Genomic DNA, 19,312 nt, shown 5'->3' on the forward strand with positions numbered 1-19,312 from the left:
CGAGCATGAGTTGGTGAGGGGCAGAGAGAGAGGGAGACACAGAATCCAAAGCAGGCTCCAGGCTCTGAGCTGTCAACACAGAGCCCAATGCAAGGCCCGAACTCACAAGCTGTGAGATCATGACCTAAGCTGAAGTCAGATGCTTAACCGACTGAGCCACCCAGGTGCCCCTAAGTATCCAACTCTTGATCTCAGCTCAGGTCTTGATGTCAGGGTCATGAGTTGGGCCCTGCTGGGCATGGAGCCTACTTAAAAAAAAAAAAAATGTAATTAAAAATTGTATTCAGATCTGAACCCAAATGGCAGGCTGATAACAGCAATTTATTTTCTTTCTATCTCAGAATCCCATTTTGGCAGGATTGATTTAAGAAGGACAGGTGACTCAGTCAGTTAAGTGTCCAACTCTTGGTCTGGGCTCAGGTAATGATCTCATGGCTCTGTGGGTTCGAGCCCCATCTCGGGCTCTGCACTGACAGCATGGTGCCTGCTTGGGATTCTCTCTCTCTCTCTCTCTCTGCCCCTCTCCCATTTGCACTTGCTCGCTCTCTCAAAATAAATAAGTAAAAACTTAAAAAAAAAAAAAAAAAAGGGAACAAACCCATCATACTGCAGGAAGATAGGAAAGGTCACTACTAGTAGATCAGAAGTTTGGAGAAACTCTCAGAAGGTAGAAGGCAGAATCTGTCTTACAACAGCATCTGTGTAATCAAGAAACCAGCAGAGAAAAGCCACAATCCAAAGTCAGCAGGAGAGCACAGAGAAATTGCAAGCTTGGGGTCAGTAACTATAGGATGTAGAAACAGACCAGAGTGAATTCTTGTTAGAAATTAATTAATGTGCTAACTCTAAAACAATTTCCTCTCCCGTACCCAATATAAAGAGAGGTTGGCCTACAACAGATGCCCCTTGATCAAAACTGAAAGAATTGTTTCATAAATTTTTTAAATAAGTGGGGAATCCGACTGACAAAAGGTTTTTACAGTGGGCATTAGGATCAGATCATAACGCAGAACTGAACCTGAAGGATTGCTTCCCAGGTCTCTGTGGAACACAAAACGGGGAAATGATTAAATAGACTTATGTACCTTCATGGAAATCCAGACCAGCTTTCCTGTGCAGTCCACCCAGTTCTTCATTTGTAATTATGAATGAAAAGCTAAGAGTTATGAGACCTTTTATGGAGCACCTAGGTGGCTCAGTCAGTTAAGCTTCCAACTTTGGCTCATGGTTCATGAGTTCAAACCCTGAGTTGGGTTCTGTGCTGATGGCTTGGAGCCTGGAGCCTGCTTCAGATTCTGTGTCATCCTCTCTCTCTGCCCCTACCCCACTCACACTCTTCTCTCTCTCTCTCTCTCAAATAAGCATTAAAGAATTTAAAAAAAAAATAATTGTGAGACAGTTTAATAAAACCAGCAGTATGAAAGAAAAGGGCCAAGATGAAAAACTGACCCTGAAGGAAATAAAATAAGAATAGGGCACCCTGAAAAAAAGTGCATGGAAAAGAAAACTAGAAATGCTTAGAATTTAAAAGTGTTACCAAATAACTCATTACAAGGTCTGAGTAATAAAATGAAGAAGACTGAAAGTGAAAATTGATATGGAAAATAAAAGGAATGAATATTTGAAAACACAGTGACAGAGCAGGAGAAAAAACAGAAACACATCTTGCTGATATTTCTAAGTTCCAAAGATAAGGGGACTAAACAATGCCTGAATGAGAAAGAGGGAGAGGAAATTATTTATAAAAAAAAAAAAAAAAAAAAAGAACAAAACAGATTACCAACAGATGAGAATCCCACTCATTTCTGCAAATCCCACTGTTCCTGCAAAATAGACTTTGAAGAACTGACTTTTCATCTGCATTATAGAATTCTAGAAGACAACAGAAGTTGTCAAAGTGACAAAATTCATATGATGTATCTGCAAGAAAATAATTTTGACTTATAGTTGTAATAAATGACTAAAATATCAATATGTGAGGGGAAATAAATCATCTGTTGACATCTAGGAACTGAAAAATTTATATTTAAGTCTAAATAATTATTCATGGTTTAGTTGAGAGACTTAATGCAGTTATAAAGAAAGGATTCTGAGAAATATAAAGGGATGGTATAAGAAAATTAATAAGAATCAAACACTAAAATTTCATATAATTTCAATAAAACATTGAGAGGGTGGGGGTAATTGTGTTAGAAGTTATATTTCATCAAAAAAGAATTTGGATATCCTGGTCAGATTTCAAATTTATGCCAAAAAAATGTGTTCTTAAAATTTTAGCCAAAAATTTAAGGACAACAACTAAAAGAAATTTTTAAAAAATCACTGAGAAAATGTGATTATTTCAGTAAAATGATTGGAAATATGAGTGTATAGCAAGAGGTAAAAGAAACTAAGCATGGCAAATATAAAACCTAATGTAAACTGTGAGAAATAAAGCCAAACGTAAAACTTCCTTTTAAACAAAAAAAGAAGGTAAAAATGAAATGTTAGATTCAGATTTATGCTTATTGCTATAGATATAATTTTATATATTTATAAAATTCAAAAATACATAGAAGGTTAAAAATAAAATATATTTAAAATCTCATCAGGGAGATAACAAAAAGTAAGAATGGCAAAATATTAATAGACTTCAAGGCAAAATGCATTGAGGAAAACAAAATGGAACAATCGATGAGGAAAGTATAATAGTCACTACATAACAAAGACAAAACTCTTTTATGATGAGAAATGGGCAAATCTACAATCATGATGGGAAACTTAATATCCTTCTCTCAAAGATTAATAGATCAACTAGGCAAAAAAAGGAAGTATGTAAATTATTTGATTAACAGGTATTTAGCCTTTAACTTAATAAATGTATTTAACCATATAATAACTGAAAATACCCACTCCTTCAAAAAACATTTTAGAGCATACTTTTAAATAACTGTATATTTTAATAGAAACCACAAGGACTAGATTACATGCCTCTAATTAATACAAAAGACAAGACCCTAGAAAGTAACAATGAGCTTGTAGCTAATAAAAATCTCTCCATATGGACATTTTAAAATATAAAATATATTTTTAAATAACTCTTGTATTAAAGAGGAAATCAAAGAGTGATGCCAGCAAGATGGCAGACTGGAAGCTCTAGGTATATGTTTCCCCATGGGTGGATTTAAAAAACTAGACAGATTAAAATAACTTTATGGAAGCTATTTAAATCGAAGATCTACAGTTATCAAGCAAACTCCCAATCAAGAAGAAGCTATATTCAAAACTGTAGGAAATTTCATGGCATTTTTACCCATTCTTGCCTCACCCCATTTCCTGGCACAGCACAGCCAGGAAGAGGAAGTAACAGTTAGTTCCCTGTTCCCTCCCTCTCAGGTTGGAAAGAGCAGTGTGGAACTCCTTTGCAACTTTCTAACCTATCTGTGAGCTGCCAGAGGGAATGGTTTCTTTTTCACCTGACAGTGCTTAGGTGAGAAACGGTGGCATAGCTTGGATCTCAGACTGGCAGAAGCTGTTGAAGACAGTTATAGGCCATTCATTGTGCATGAAAGCAGTAGTGGGACTGTATATTACAGTAGAGGAATACAGTAGAATATATCTAAAGCCCTGAGAAGAGGCTGAGATGAGACTTTTTGAGAAAGTAAGACATTTAAAAGCAGTTGTGTATACAGGAGATACCAGAAAACATACACACACAAACACACAGGCCCTGGTCACACATAACCAAAAATGACCAAAGACATTTTTTTTTTAAATTTTTTTTTTTAACATTTATTTATTTTTGAGACAGAGAGAGACAGAGCACGAATGGGGGAGGGTCAGAGAGAGGGAGACACAGAATCTGAAACAGGCTCCGGGCTCTGAGCTGTCAGCACAGAGCCCGACACGGGGCTCAAACTCGCAGACCACGAAATCATGACCCGAGCCAAAGTCGGCCGCTTAACCGACTGAGCCACCCAGGCGCCCCCCAAAGACAATTTTTTAATCCTTACCCTGAGCTGCTCCTAAGACTCAAGACACAGCCTGCTAATTAATGAATGTTTTCAATAATAGTTTGCAAAGACTAGAAGTGGCTGTTTTATCAATGGCCAATTTTTAACGAAAAAGTACAAGGCATTTATAAAGAAAGAGGAGAACTAGCTCATTCAGAGGAACAAATTAAATCTTCTAAAGAAACACAGGCATAGGACTTACTAGACAAAGAGTTTAAAACAACTATCTTAAAGAGCTAAATGGAAACATGGACAAAGATCTAAAGGAAATCAGGAAAACAACATATAAACAAAATTAAAATATTAGCAAAGAGATTGAAATTATGTATATATAAAAAGAACAAAGTAGAAACTCTGAACCTGAAAAATATAATAACTGAAATGAAAAAAAAAGTCACTAGAAAGAGTCATCATATTTGGGCAGTAAACTTGAAGACAGATCTGAGGAGCAACAAACCAAAAGACTGAAACAAAGGAAAATGAACATAGCTTAAGGAACTCATGGAACATATTAAATAGACCAATATACACATTGTAGGAATACAAAAGAAGAGAGAGAAAAGGACAAAGCTATTTGAAGAAATAATGACTGAAATAATAACGTCCCAAATTCAAAGGAAAGACATTAATATGCAAATACAGGAAGCTTAACAAACACCAGGTAGGGTAAACCCAAAGAGACTCACACTGAGACAGGTTATCAAACTGGAGAAAGTCTAAGACAGATCTTGAAAGCAGCAAGAGAAAAATGACCTGTAGTGTACAAGAGATTCCCCAGTAAGATTATTAGCAGATTCTCAACAGAAACCTTACAAGCCAGGAGGCAGTAGAATGATATGTTTAAAGTGCCAAAAGAAAAGAACATCAACAAAGAATTCTATATCAGCCAAAACTGTCCTTCAAAACTGAGGGAGAAACTAAAGCATTCCCAAACAGAAGCTGAGTTTATTACCACTCGACCTTCCCTAAAAGAAATGCTGAGAGACTTTCAAGTTCAAATTAAAGGACTCTAACAGTGACTCAAAACCATATAAAAATATAAAATTCTCCAGTGCTAGTAAGTACAGGGACAAATATAAAACACCAGTCTTACTATAATTTTGGTTTATAAATCTACTTTTTATTTTTTATTTAATGAAATTTTCACAGTTTGTTTTTAAGTTTCTTTATTTATTTGAGAGGTGAGTAGGGGCAGAGAGAGTCCCAAGCAGGCTCCACACTGTAAGCACAGAGCCCAACATAGCACTCAAACTCATGAACCATGAGATTATGACCTGAGCCAAAATCAAGAGTTGGACACTTAACTGACTGAGAGCCACCAAGGCACCCCTATTTTTTTTTTTTAATTTAAAAGACAAATGCAGGGGCATCTGGCTGGCTTAGTTGGTAGAGCATGCAATCTTGATATCGAGGTTGTGGGTTCAAGCCCCACGCTGGGTGTTGAGATGACCTAAAAATAAAATCTTTTAAAAACATAAAATACAAATGCATGAAAATAAATATAAATCTGTGTTAATGAATAATGAATATAAAGATTTAATTTTTGATATCAAGCACAAAAGTGGGGACAAAGCTGCAAAGGAGAGTTTTTTAATGCAATTGAAGTTAAGCTGGTATCAGTTTAAGGTAGATTGTTATAACTTTTGGATGTTATATGTAATCTTCATAAAGAAAATATCTATAAAATATACACAAACAGAAATGAGAAAGGAATCAAAATGTGTCACTAAAAAATCACATAACACAAAGGAAGGCAGTAATGGAGGAAATGAGGGACAAAATAGCCATGAGACATACAGAAAACAAAATAGCAAAAGTAAATCCTTCCCTGTCATTAATACATTTAAATGTAAATGGATTAAACTTTCCAATCAAAAGATACAGATTGGCAGGATAAATTAAAAGCAACAACACACGGCATGCCAACTTACGCTGTCTATAAGACATTCACTTTAGGTTTAAGGACATGAATGAGTTAAAAGTGAAAGGATGAAAAAAGATATTTCATCCAAATAGTAACCAAAAGACAGGAGGGGTAGTTATTCTAATATCAGACAAAATAAAGTTTAAATTGAAAACTGTTATAAGAGACAAAGGATGGCATACAATGATAATTCTTGATTTAACTCACCCAGAAGCTATGACAAATAGAAACATAAATATACCAAATAAACAAGCTGTAAAATATATAAAGCAAACATTGACAGAATTGAAAGGAGCAGTACACAACTCTACAATAGTAGTAGGAGACTTCAGTACTCCACTTTCAATAATGGATAGAACATCTGGTCAGAAGATCAATAAGGGAAGAAAGACTCGAATGACATTATAGACAAGTTGGACCTAACAGACATATACAGAATTCTCCTTCCAACAATTTTAGATTGTTGAAATTACACATTTTTCTCAAGTGCACAGGAAACATTCTTCATGATAGGGCATATGTTAGGTTACAAAACATGTTAATAAATTTTAAAAGATTGAAATTTTATAGTTTCATTTCCAAACACAATAGAATGAAATTAGAAATCAACAGCAGAAGAAACACTGGAAAATCCACAGATATGTTGAAATTAAACAACATGCTCTTAAGTATCCACTGGTTTTAAAAAGAAATCACAAAAGAAATTAGAAAATTGAGAAAAAGGAAAAGGAAAACACAACATATTCAAACTTATTCAATGCAGTGAAAGCAGTGCTAATTTTATAGCTGTAAACACATTAAAAAAGAAGAAAGGTCTGAAATCAACTCTCCAACCTTATACCTTAAGGAGCTAGAAAAAGAACAAATTAAACCTAAGGCTAGCAAAAAGAAGTAATAAAGATGAAAACAGAGATAAATGAATGAATGAATGAATGAATGAATAAAACAGAGATAAATGAAATAGACTAAAAACAATAGAAAACAACAAAACCATGAGCTCTTTTTCAAAATGATCAACAGACTTGACAAACCTTTAGCTAGATTGACTAAGAGAAGACTGAAATAACTGAAATCAGAAGTGGAAAAGGAGATGTTACTATTGATGTAATAGAAAGGATTATAAGTACTATAAATGGTTGTACATCAGCAAATTAGATGATCCAGATGAAATGAACAAATTTGAAGAATCATATAACTTACCAAGACTGAAACATGAAGAAATAGAAAATATGAATAGACCAACAACTAGAAGATTGAGTCAGTAATTAAAAATGCCAACAAACAGAAACCCATGACCAGATGGCTTCACTGATGAATGCCACCAAGCATTTAAACAAGAATTAATACCATTCTTCCCCAGGCTCTTACAAAAACTTGAACACTTCCTAATTCATTCTGTGAGGCCAGCATTACCCTGATATCAAAGCTTTTATGGGGTAGGCAGTGTTATCCTACCCATTTTACATGTGACGAAGCTGAGGCACAACAAACTGAAGTAACTTGCTGAAGTTCACAGCCAATGATTTCAGGATCTGAATTCATGCGCTCTTACAGAGCCCACACTTTTAACCAGCTTCACACCACTGACAGCTATAAAGGAAAATAATCACATGAAAGCCACAGAAAAATTTTCACTTTTTTTTTTCTTTTGTCTTAACAACATATCAAGACCTAATATCTTATTTATCCTAGGGTACTGTGTTTTGGTATTCAGTTTAAATTAGTTGACAATAAAACTAAATGAACAACATTTCTCTTTTCCTCCCTGCCCTTCAATTAACTCTGGCAGGAGGAACCAAGAAGAGAAAGGAAGATTTTGACCTCCATACTGTATAACAGTTCCTCAGTACTTATTTTCATGGTAAAAAGACCATCACTTAACATATCCCTACTTAATGGACCCAGAAATTGATGAAGCATAGGTCTAAAGTAACATGTTGTAAGGTTTTTGTCTGTAAAGAATATATATTCTAAAGAATCTATCCTATTTATGAAACAATTGAGCACACACCCAAAAGACATTTCCTTAGATCCATTTAAAAAAAATTTTAAGACTCAAATCCACTGTGAGAAAGAAAGGGATTATGAGCCCCTCTATATCTAGCCTGCAGGATGAAAGTGAGAATGCAGTAATTTACCCTGGCTGTGCTGTGCCACAAGAGGCCCCATCCCCCTTTTCGGGTACAAGATGTGCAGGGCCCCAAGACACCCTCTAGTAGTAAAGTCCTTTTCTATTAGGAGTACGGTACTGGGTGAAGGAGGCAGAGAGAGCATCAGATACAACAACATAGAGTGACCTTATAAGGTCAAAAATTTTCACCAAATTTTAAGTTTAAAACATCAGTACCCCCACTCCCCAAATTGTGACTGTAACAGGTATTTAGAAACAGGTGACCTCATTCAGAGCATCCAATAAAGCCTTCACCTGAGAGAAGCTGCCAGGACTAGATCTATGGTTCACCAGTGGGGTGAATCAGTGCTAATTATTGTCTTAATTAGCACTATAGTCCCTGTCAAAATACCTGGGCTGCTGGTAGTCAACTGAGTGAATTCAGACAGAAATCTCTGTGAAATGAGGGCTGCAAATCTGCACTTCTGTAGGCTTGCCAGTTGATTAACTGTTCCCCTCCCCCATTTTAAACAGTGTCATTGAGGTATAATTAACATAGAATAAACTGCACATATGTTTCTTTTTAAGTTAAAATTTTAGTAATGTTCCATTTTTTTTTTTTTTTTTTTTTTTTTTTTTTTTTTTTGTCCTAAAGCTACCTCCTGAACCTTGCTTCACTTGTTTTTTGTTGGCTTTTTTAAAAATCTTTTTACAGAGCATATAGGATTGGGCAATGCAGGGATGTGAAAGTGTTTAGGCTGATATCTTTGGGAACTGTGGAGGAGATCATGTACTTACGACAGGTATACAAGCAGGTAAATATATTTCCCTTTTCCAGATTAAGAAGTAAACGTTTGTCTATATCAAAACTTCCAGAAATTTGTGTAAAAATGTTTTTAATTTCGTTTTAACTGTAATATGGAATTTAATAAGATTATGAAATATACTGTAGAATAAATCCTGTAAAACAGATTCTTACTTTCATTGAATTTTAGAGCTGAAATTTTCTTTGAGTAGCGCTTCTTGAGCTTTAATGTGTACATGAATTACTTAGGGATGTTCAAACTACAGATTCTAATTTAGTAGCTCTGGGTGGAGCCCAAGATTCAAATTTTTAACAAGCTCCCAGGAGTGCCAACACTACTGCAGACTATAATTTGAGTAGCAAGGTCACAGCTTCCCAGCCTGTGGGCCAAGACATAATGATATGCTACAGGCGGGACACAGGTGCACCAACACAATGATCACACAGCTCTCTGGGCAGCAAGATTACCTAAACCGACTTCCAACCTTAAGAAACCTTTCCAGGTAGGTGTTCATATGTTACCCTTTTCCGTGTGTACCATGACATGAAGAAAACTGGGGGAAAATGCCTTAAAGATATCTAATGCAATCATCTCATGTTGTACATAATGAAACTGGGACCCGGGGATACCCCAGTAAATGGAATTATAGGAATACAACGCAAGTGTATTAACTACTGTGCTGGTGCTTTTAGTGTTCATCTGAAATTGCATTAACTCTTTAATATCCTTACAGTATTAATTACTTCACCATTTATATCTCTAAATAAAATTTATTTAGTTTATAATTGCTCACTTGAGAAGATCTGGAATGAGGCTCAAGTTTAATTATAAATGTTAAATTTGAATTACTCCCTATATATTCTGTTGGCATCTATTTAAGAGCAAACATCTGCCACATGTGGTGGTAGTTAACCTAAAAATGATCCAATCTTAAATTTATGCTATTTTCTTAATTCTAAAAATAGAATTGTACACAGCAGTTTTTGTTTTTTCTTAAAGCACTTAGCTCTATAAGAAACCTGTCATCTTTTTGTTCTTGGGTATAGCACAACTACTTGAACATTATTTTGTTCAGGTATATTTAACCAATCTTGGGAAAAAGTAGGACATTATTCTTTTCATCTTAGGAGTAGTTCTTTAGAATAAATTTCTGTTGTTTTAAGCTACCCAGTTTGTGACATTTTGTTAAAGCAGTCTTAGGAAACCAATACAGTCTTAAAGGCAGATATTGTAAATTTAACTAAATTTTTAATGTGAAACTTATGTATGACAGAGGAACAACAAGCCAAATTTAAAAAGTGTCTAGGAAGAAAATTTCCACATATGATAAACAAAGGATTGGCATCTATAATACATAAAGAACTTCCACAAATCAATAAAAAGACTATAATTTTGCATTTTATTGAAGAAAAAACACAAATGGTTAACCCATATATGAAAAGATGCTTAACCACAGTTGTAATTTAGAAATATAAAATAATAATGTGTTACACATATTCTGCAAAGACTTAGTGAGGTTGTGTGTGTGTGTATGTGTTTAGGGAGGCAGGGAGATTGGTGATATTCATTATTGGTGAGGGTATTTGTACAGAGATACTCATATACTATTTTTGAGAATATAACTTGGTACACTGATTTTACAGGCTAATATCACAACATATTAAAACACATAGTATGTTCTCCCTATCTACCTTACAGAAATATTCTCACATATGCACAGTGAAAGATGACAAGGATTTATATTTGGTATTGTTAGTATTTGTTTAAAAAATGAAAAAAGAAACAGCCTTAATGTCCAATAATAACAATGGTAACATAAATTCTGATACACCCAATAGCAGAAAAAAAAACTATAGAGCAGACATACTGATCTGGAAAGATCTCCAAGACATTTCTAAGTGAGATTAAAACAAAACAAAACAAAACAAAACAACACAACTTGCAGAACAATTATATCAGTTATGTTGATGCATAAAGTTATCTCTGTATATGTATATAAATAGCTCTAACTGCACTGAAAAAAGATCTAGAAGGATATACCTAAATATTACAGTGTTGCTAAGACTGATAAAGGATGATCTGTATTATTCAAAGGGAAATTTCACTTTGATGTTTTTGTTCGTATTTGTTGTGATAATGCATTCAGACATTTTATACTTTTAAAAAGTAAAAACATCACTTACATAGCAACTGCCTTCCTTCATGTTTGGAGCATAATCTAAAGTTTGGCATTCAGAAATTCACCTTTCATTTTTACATGTGTACATGTATATATGTGTGTGTGTGTGTGTGTATATATATATATATATATATATATATATATATATGTATATGTATATATATATGTATACGTGTGTATATATATATATGTATATGTATATGTATATATATATATGTATACGTGTGTATATATATATATATATATATGTGTGTGTGTGTGTAATTTAGAAATATATTTGTATTGGCAGAAGAAGTCCGAGAATACCACAGAGAACACCCAATTAACTTCACCCAAATTTCCCAGTTAACATTTATCACGTTTGCTTTTCTCTTTCCCTCAGCCATGATCTTTATTTATTTTTCTGAACCATTTGAGAGAAAGTTGCAGATTTATCACCTCTAAGTTCTCTAGTGTGTATTCCCTCCAAAGGACACTCTCCTGTTTAGATGTACATATAAAAATAGTTTTATGCATTCTAACATTCAATTTTGTGTGTTGTTTTGCACTTGCTTTGTCCCCCTATTACCCTCTCCAGAATGCAGTTATCCAAATCAAGAAACTAACATTGATACAACATTACCTTGTAAACCACAAAACTCATTCAGATTTCACTAACTTTCCTGGCAATTTCTTGTCTCCTTTTTCCTTTCTGGTTCAGGATCCAATCCAGGATCATGGTTACCAACTTTTTCTTTTCATGTCTCTTTAGTTTTCTTCAACTGGAGTAGTTACCCAAACCCCCTTTGTCTTTCATGACCTTCACAGTGTTAAAGAGTAAGGCCTTTCCTTGTGTTAGCTCTCTTTTAAAATAGGTCCATTTGATGTTTCCTCATGTCCAGATTCAAGCCAGGAACCCCTGGCAAGAATAGTACAGAAATGACTCTATGTTCTTCTCATTGCGTTGGTCAGAAGGCACCTGGTGATGACCTGTCCCACCATTGGTGATGCTAACCTTGATCACCAGTTTTGTGCCTGCCAGCTTTCTTTACTGCAGAGTCACCATTTTTTCCCTTAGTAAGTATTTTATGGGGACATCCTCTGAGAGTATGCCAATATCCTGTTCCTTGTCAAGCCCGTACCCGTCAGCCCTAGCATTCACTGATGAAACCCACCTGACTCAGCCACCACTGTGATGATTGTCAGATGGTGATTTTTTAATTTCCAGGATTCCTTCTTTATTTGTTGCTATTCTACCATAAAAAAGAGCTTGCCCTTCTTTTCTATTAATATATTTGGACTCAGGGGATATTAGTAATATTACTCTATATTAGTAATAGATTACATTACAACCTATTGAATATCACTGTGTATTTTGGTGTTCAAACTGTCTCAGTTTTGTCCAGTGAGAACCCCTTCAAGCTGGCTTCTGTGTCATTTGTCAAGCCTCCATCATTCATTATGCATGTCCTTATGGTGGTAGGCTAATGTTCTCCCAAAGATATCTACATCAAATCCACCTGGATTCTCTGGGTGGGCCAATGTAATCACTAAAGGGAGTGGGAGTATGCAGGAGGATCAGAGAAAGGAGAGAAGGAGATGTGACAGCAGAAGCAAGGGGTCATAGAGGATTATATGAAGATGCCATGCTACTGCCTTGAAGATGGAAGAAGGGGCCATGACTTTTTAACATGGTGAACACTACTTTTGTTTCTACCTCTTGCGTATCCTGAATGTTGTTAGGAAGAAATCCAAACATTTCGTATCCTTGAATGGGTTTTTCTTAAGCCGGAAACTAAGCTACATTTTCCAATTACTGACTCTTTTCCCTTCCCCTCTTTAATTCCAACCCTATTTTTTATAGCAGCCTACAGATGGATGTATCTGACCTTCACTTTTAGGGGAGCCACTTTGAAAAACTTCTTTTAAGTATAAAACAATGTGCCTTTTATAAATTTTGCGATAAATTAGGGAACTTCTAAAGATTCAGATTAACGCTTACAAGTTGGTGATTACATTAAGTAGTTGCAGTGTGACTATACAGTGTTTAAGAAAGAGTCAGGAGCAAAGAGTGAAATCATCTGGACTATCAGGTACATCAGTTGCTATTGTTGTGATTCCATATTTCCTGGACTATAGTCCATGTTTCTGGGGCATTGAAACCAACTGATCAACTTGGATGTTGATTCAAAGCTTCCTCCAACTAAGGTCCCAAGGATCTTGTTTTATTTTTATTATTTTTTAATGTTTATTTATTTTTGTGAGAGAGAGAGAACACATGTGTTCATGCATGTGAGCAGGGGAGGCACAGAGAGAGAGGACAGAGGATCCGAAGTGGGCTATGTGCTGACAGCAGAGAATCTGATGCGAGGCTTGAACCCATAAAACTGTGACATCATGGGGGCGCCTGGGTGGCTCAGTCGGTTAAGCGGTGGACTTCGGCTCAGGTCATGATCTCGCGGTCCGTGAGTTCGAGCCCCGCCTCGGGCTCTGTGCTGACAGCTCAGAGCCTGGAGCCTGTTTCAGATTCTGTATCTCCCTCTCTCTGACCCTCCCCCGTTCATGCTTTGTCTCTCTCTGTCTCAAAAATAAATAAACGTTAAAAAAAATTTTTTTTTAAATAATAAATAAATTAAAAAAACAAAAAACAAAAAACACTGTGAGATCATGACTTGAGCCAAAGCCAGATACTCAACTGACTGAGCTACCCAGGTGCCCCTCAAGGGTCTTGTTTTAAAAAGGACATCTTGGAGGCACCTGGGTGGCTCAGTCGGTTGAACATCTGACTTTGGCTCAGATCATGATCTCATGGCTTGTGGGTTCAAGCCCCGCGTTGGGCTCTGTGCTGACAGCTCAGAGCCTGGAGCCTGCTTCAGATTCTGTGTCTCCCTCTCTCTCTGCCCCTCCCCCATTCACGTGCATGTGCTCTCTCTCTCTCTCTCTCTCAAAAATAAACGTTAAAAAATTTCTTTAGTAAAAAATAAAAGGGAACTCCTGGAGATGAGAAATTGTTACAAGTATAAATTTTGAATTCAGCCAAATCCAGGTATAAATTCTAGAAATGACACTTCTTGGCTAGACAGCTGTGAGAAGGCACTTAATTTCTCCAAATTTTAGTCTTTATTTCCAAAAAGAAAATAGCAATGTCTTATCGGGTTGTACGCATTAAATGAGAGAATGTACAAATGCTACACAGGTAGTAAGTATTCAAAAAATAAATATTATTAATAAGAATTATTTCATGGGCACCTCAGTGGGTTGAGCATCTGACTCTTGATTTTGGCTAGGGTCATAATACCAGGGTTGTGGGATTGAGCCCCATGTTGCATTGGGCTCCATGCTGAGTGTGGAGCTTGCTTGGGATTTTCTCTCCCTCAATCTCTCTCTCTCTCTTTCTCTCTCCCTCCTCCCTCCCTCCCTTCTTCCCTCCCTCTTTCCTTTACCCCCCTCCTTCCCTCTCCCTCTCCCTCTCCCTCTCCCCCCTTCCTGCTTCCTCTGCCCCTCTCCCCGACTCATACGACTCATACGTGCTTACACACACTCCCTCAAATTAAAAAAAGAATTATTTCAGTTGCCTATAGTAATTTAGTATAGTGCAAAGCAACTTCTTACTAATCCTTACGTTAACAACAGACTACGGTTATTTTCCACTCTGTGCATTCTTTGTTTCTTTCAAGAAATTTTAAAGTGTACATGGGGTTAATCAGATTATATTTATATTTAGCAAAATATCTAGCAAATAAAGAAATACACTAAAGTTACTAAAGTGATAAATGTCCTTCAGGATTCCTTCTGTATTTCAAATTGTTTCAAAGATGCCTAAATGTTTCTAAACAGTGATTGGGTTTTGCTGTTAGTTGACAGTATAACAATGGCTACAGTTAGGGTTTGATACTAATGTGGTTATCATGTAGTTACTAAGTTATAATTTAACTTTGGTGAAATAGTGATGATTTTTGTCAGTTTTAGTAGTTCCTATTGTAATGAGTCTAGAAAGGAGAAAAGTGTAGTCAGATGTATTACATGCCTTTATCATTAAACATTTTACATCAAGTGAATATTGCATAGCAATGGGATCTTGACTCGGTTGGTAGAACACATAAAATAGGAAATGTAAGATCTCTTCTTCAATAAGACTGGCCAGTTTATTATTATTTATTTCGCCATAATGGCAACATCTGCCAGCGAAATTAAAATAAAATTTCCTCCCTAAGGAGATTCTGCCTGCTCCAGCTAAAGCTGTGTATATACAGAGAATGCCAGGAAATTCTGACATATTGTTGGAGCAAACACTTCAAAAATATCTTGTGTTTTTTTCTGTTTTAGCAACTTCACTGTGTGGTGGTTGGAAGTGAAAATGCCAAGCGATATTTTGAAGCAGTTCAAGGATCAAAAGAACATCGAGGAGAGCTTTTTGGGGTTTATAATCTGTTCAAACTAAGGTCCCAAGCGTCTTGTCTTACAAGGGACATCCTGGAGGTGTGAAATTGTTGCCTGACCTTTTCAGTACTATTTTAAATACAATTTTCTCCAACAGGAAACTTGAAATATAACTGCTGGTATCTTTTCAAAGAACTTTGGGGTCTTCTTGTAAAAAATGCCTTGTGTTTAGAATTTCTACTTTTAGAAATAGGAAATGAATTATTGTACCTCAAAACTAAGATTTCCCCATGCATAGTTATAAGTAATGTCTACACACAAATACAGATACATATAGTACATAGTATGACCTCCCAAGACCATTTTCAGACTGGCAGAAAGAAATGTAGTATTTTGAAAACAGCTGCTAAGTCAGGAACTTAAAAAAAAAGAGACTTTCCTAAATAAACAAAATTATAAAATGTGTTTTGATTAAAAGTTACCAAATACTCCCTGAGATGCATTCTCATGTCTCATGGAGATTTTTGTTTTCTGTTCCCAATAAAAATTCCACACCAATATTTCAAACTCTCCCAGTTGTGTTCATCCTTAGCATACAGATGTTTCTTATTCTTCAAACAGAAATTTATATCTTTTTTTTAATTGCTTAAATTCTTTGATATACCAGAATACTATGGATATTAACCTATTTTCCAGTTGATATTGATATGAGTATCATAAAATCCTGGAATATCATATGTATCAACTTCCTTTTCATATAGATGAGGAAAATGAGCCTCACAAAATTCAAGGATGTTTCCCTTAGCTTTTCAAAAGCTTCAGTACTTGATTGAATAGTGAGTTTCATAAAAACAGTTATTGGTCCCTGTCCTTAAAGAATTTAGACCATCTTGATGAGAGGTGAAAGAGAACACTTACATAATGAACATGTAACATCAATAAGCATGGTAAGCAAGATGGCTAAGAGGAAGACGTGTATCGTATGTATTCTGTGAATATTGCAACTATTATACAGTGTCTGGTGTATACTGCTGAATTTTTATTTTATAGTAACTATTTGATTTGAATTGAGTGGCCCACTTAAAGTCCCCCTGTCTTGAGTTGCCTGTCTGGCTCAGTCAGAAGTGCATGCGACTCTCGATCTTAAGAGTCGTGAGTTCAAGGCCCACGTTGGGTGTAGAGATTACTTATAAATAAATAAATAAAAATAAAGTCCCCTGTCTTTTTCTTGTTTTGAGTATGCTGTCTATTTCATGGACTTCTTCTTTCCCATTTCTCTTTTATAATCAGAGCCTTGTTAGTATTCCAGTATTCCAGGCCACCCCTCAGATCCTACTTCCATCTCAGAGTACTACCCAACATACCAACTTGTATTTGTGTTTTTCATTTGAAATTATTATCTATAAAATATGTTAGCATTATATTACTTCTCCTGTTTTCTCTTATTTATCAAATAGTTGAGCCCTCTATTTTAACAGAATAGCAACCTATTCCTCAAGCAAATGTTAAGTAAAACATTCAGTATGACAAGTTATTAAATGGGATGTTCGCTTGTTTTCTGGTTGTCCTAAGTATATCTTGTTTCTCCTCCAGGATTGTTGACTAATGACAGGACTCTCCATGTCTTACATTTTTCTCGTTGCAAAATGTGCTTAACTTCTTGCCAGGCACATTATCAGCACCGCAATATTTGTTATGAGTAAGAATTTAAAATTATTCAGGCCAGGTGCTTACAGGGCAGTCTTTTGCTCTAAAAAAATAAAGTAAAATAAATAAATAAACAATAAATAGCAAAATTATTCAGGCCTCATTAGATTCATGCTCCTTTTGGCCAAACAGTGTTTTAAAATATTCTAAGCCCTGTATAATGGAAGCATATATCACAAAGTAAAATAATTATTTTACTTCCTATGAGACATTTTTAATTTTTAAAGGCTGTAGAAAATCCCTTTTAAAATGTTTTAAGATGTAGAAATTTTAATTTATAGAACACTTTTAACCTGATGATTTCCAGACAGTTCTTTTTTTTTTTTTTTTTTTTTTTTTTTTTGGTTGGTTAGTTTTGGTTTTTTCGTTTTCTTCTTTTTCATTTATTCACTTAACTTCAAGTTATTTAGTTAACATACAGTGTGGTATTGGTTTCTGGAGAAGAACCCAGTGATTCATCACTTACATACAACACCCAGTGCTCATCCCACCAAGTGTCCAGGCAGCTTAGTTCTACTTTGCACTAACTTTGTTATCTTTGTCATGGTCCCGCTTTAGAGATAGATATTGAGAGCTAATTGCACAAATATTTACTGAGTGTATGCCAAGTGTCAAGTACTATACATCATAGAGCTAGGCATACAGAAATGAATGAAATAGACAAAAAGCTCTACTCACTGAAAAACTTACCTTCTATTTTGGGGAAACAAATAAGCAGAAAAAATAATGATGCATAGAGTTTATTATGATGACAGGCTCTGAAGATAAAAATAGAGCAGGTAGAAGATGAATGACTTCTGGAGATCGAATGCCCAGCATTGTGATTATAGTCAATAACACTGTATTATACGTTTCAAAATTGCTAATGGACTAGATCTTAAATGTTCTCCCCACAAAAAAGAAATGCTAATTCTATGGCATGATAGAGGTGTTAGCTAAAACTATGGTGGTAATCATACGGCAATATATAAATGTATCAAAACACGCTATACACCTTAAACGTACACAGTGTTATATGTAAATTGTATCCTAATTTTTAAAAATAGAGCAGGGAAGGGAAATTGGGAGACTGTCAAGAAAAGAGCATTGCAGTTTTAGATGGAGTAGCCAAGGAAGTGCTCACTGTGAGGTTGCAACTGATTCTTTGAGGAGATGGCAGGAGGAAGATGTATTCTACGTAGAGGAACAAATGCAAAAGCCCCGCAGGACAAACATGCCCAGCATAATTTCAAAACGGCAGGAAGGCCCTAGTGGCTGGAGTGGAGTGAACAAGAGAGCAAGAGATGGGGCCGGAGAGATGAGAGGAAGCCAGATCACGTGAGAACTTTGAGTGAGACAAAAAGCAATTAGAGGGTTCTGAACAGAAGAGAAACATAGTCTGACCTATACATCTAGATTAAATATTACGAATTAGGCTATCAAAGTACAGAAGCAGAAGCAAAATGCCAGGTAGGAGGATACTGCAATAATCTAGCCAAGGGATGATGGTGATTTGGACTAGAGCGATCATGGTAGATGGTGTGAGAAGTGATTGGAGTCTGAATATATTACTCAGGTGCCGCTGACAGGATTTGCTGATGGATTAGGTATAGGGTCTGAGAAAAAAAGAGGAGTTAAGGATGATACCAACATGGTTGGCCCGAGAAACAAAAGACCAGAGTTGCCATTTACCTTTCACAAGAGGGTTGCAACAGGATTGAGGATCTCTGGTGCTCCCTGTTCCATCTGTTGTAGCCATTTGGCTTCTGTTGAAAGAATAAAGGCAGTACTGGGAAGCAGACCCCCTCCCCCGCCCGCCCACCTCCCTTGCAGTAACAGCCTCTAGGCATTGAGAGAAAATATATCAACAAACTATTTATCGTTCTCCAGAGTTCTGTAGGGGAGATTCTCACTTGTTGTCCTGGATACCAGGTGGCTGGAATCACGCCACCGGTACATATGCGTATCTGTAAGTTGGGCATTTGTAACTCTGGTGATGGTAGTGGTTATTTCCCCTTGTTCAGTAAACAGAACCTTAAATAGAAAAATAAATTGATTTCCTTTTGAAGGAGAATTTAATATTCTAGAATCTAGGCCATTAAATACCTTTGCTGAATGATACACCAAAAGCTTTAAAAGCATAAATACTTTCCCAAAGGATGTAGCAAGCCTGTTACACAATTAAGATCTTTTTTTTTTTTTTAGTTTCATATTAGATGGTCCTTGTCATTTGATGTCTGTTACACTGAAGGAATC

The 19,312-nt window shown here is 35.7% G+C and overlaps 1 protein-coding gene across 1 annotated transcript in view; it reads left to right on the forward strand.

Moving 5' to 3' along the window:
* Positions 1 to 19,312, forward strand: part of ERCC6L2 (ERCC excision repair 6 like 2) — a 132,434-nt gene that overhangs the window by 73,437 nt on the left and 39,685 nt on the right. Inside the window, 2 exon segments of the mRNA XM_042912276.1 lie at positions 8,742 to 8,841; positions 15,317 to 15,469. Of these exon segments, the coding sequence (XP_042768210.1) occupies positions 8,742 to 8,841; positions 15,317 to 15,469 (253 nt within the window).

The sequence above is a fragment of the Panthera leo genome, chromosome D4, assembly GCF_018350215.1.
Source record: "Panthera leo isolate Ple1 chromosome D4, P.leo_Ple1_pat1.1, whole genome shotgun sequence".
NCBI lineage: Eukaryota > Metazoa > Chordata > Mammalia > Carnivora > Felidae > Panthera > Panthera leo.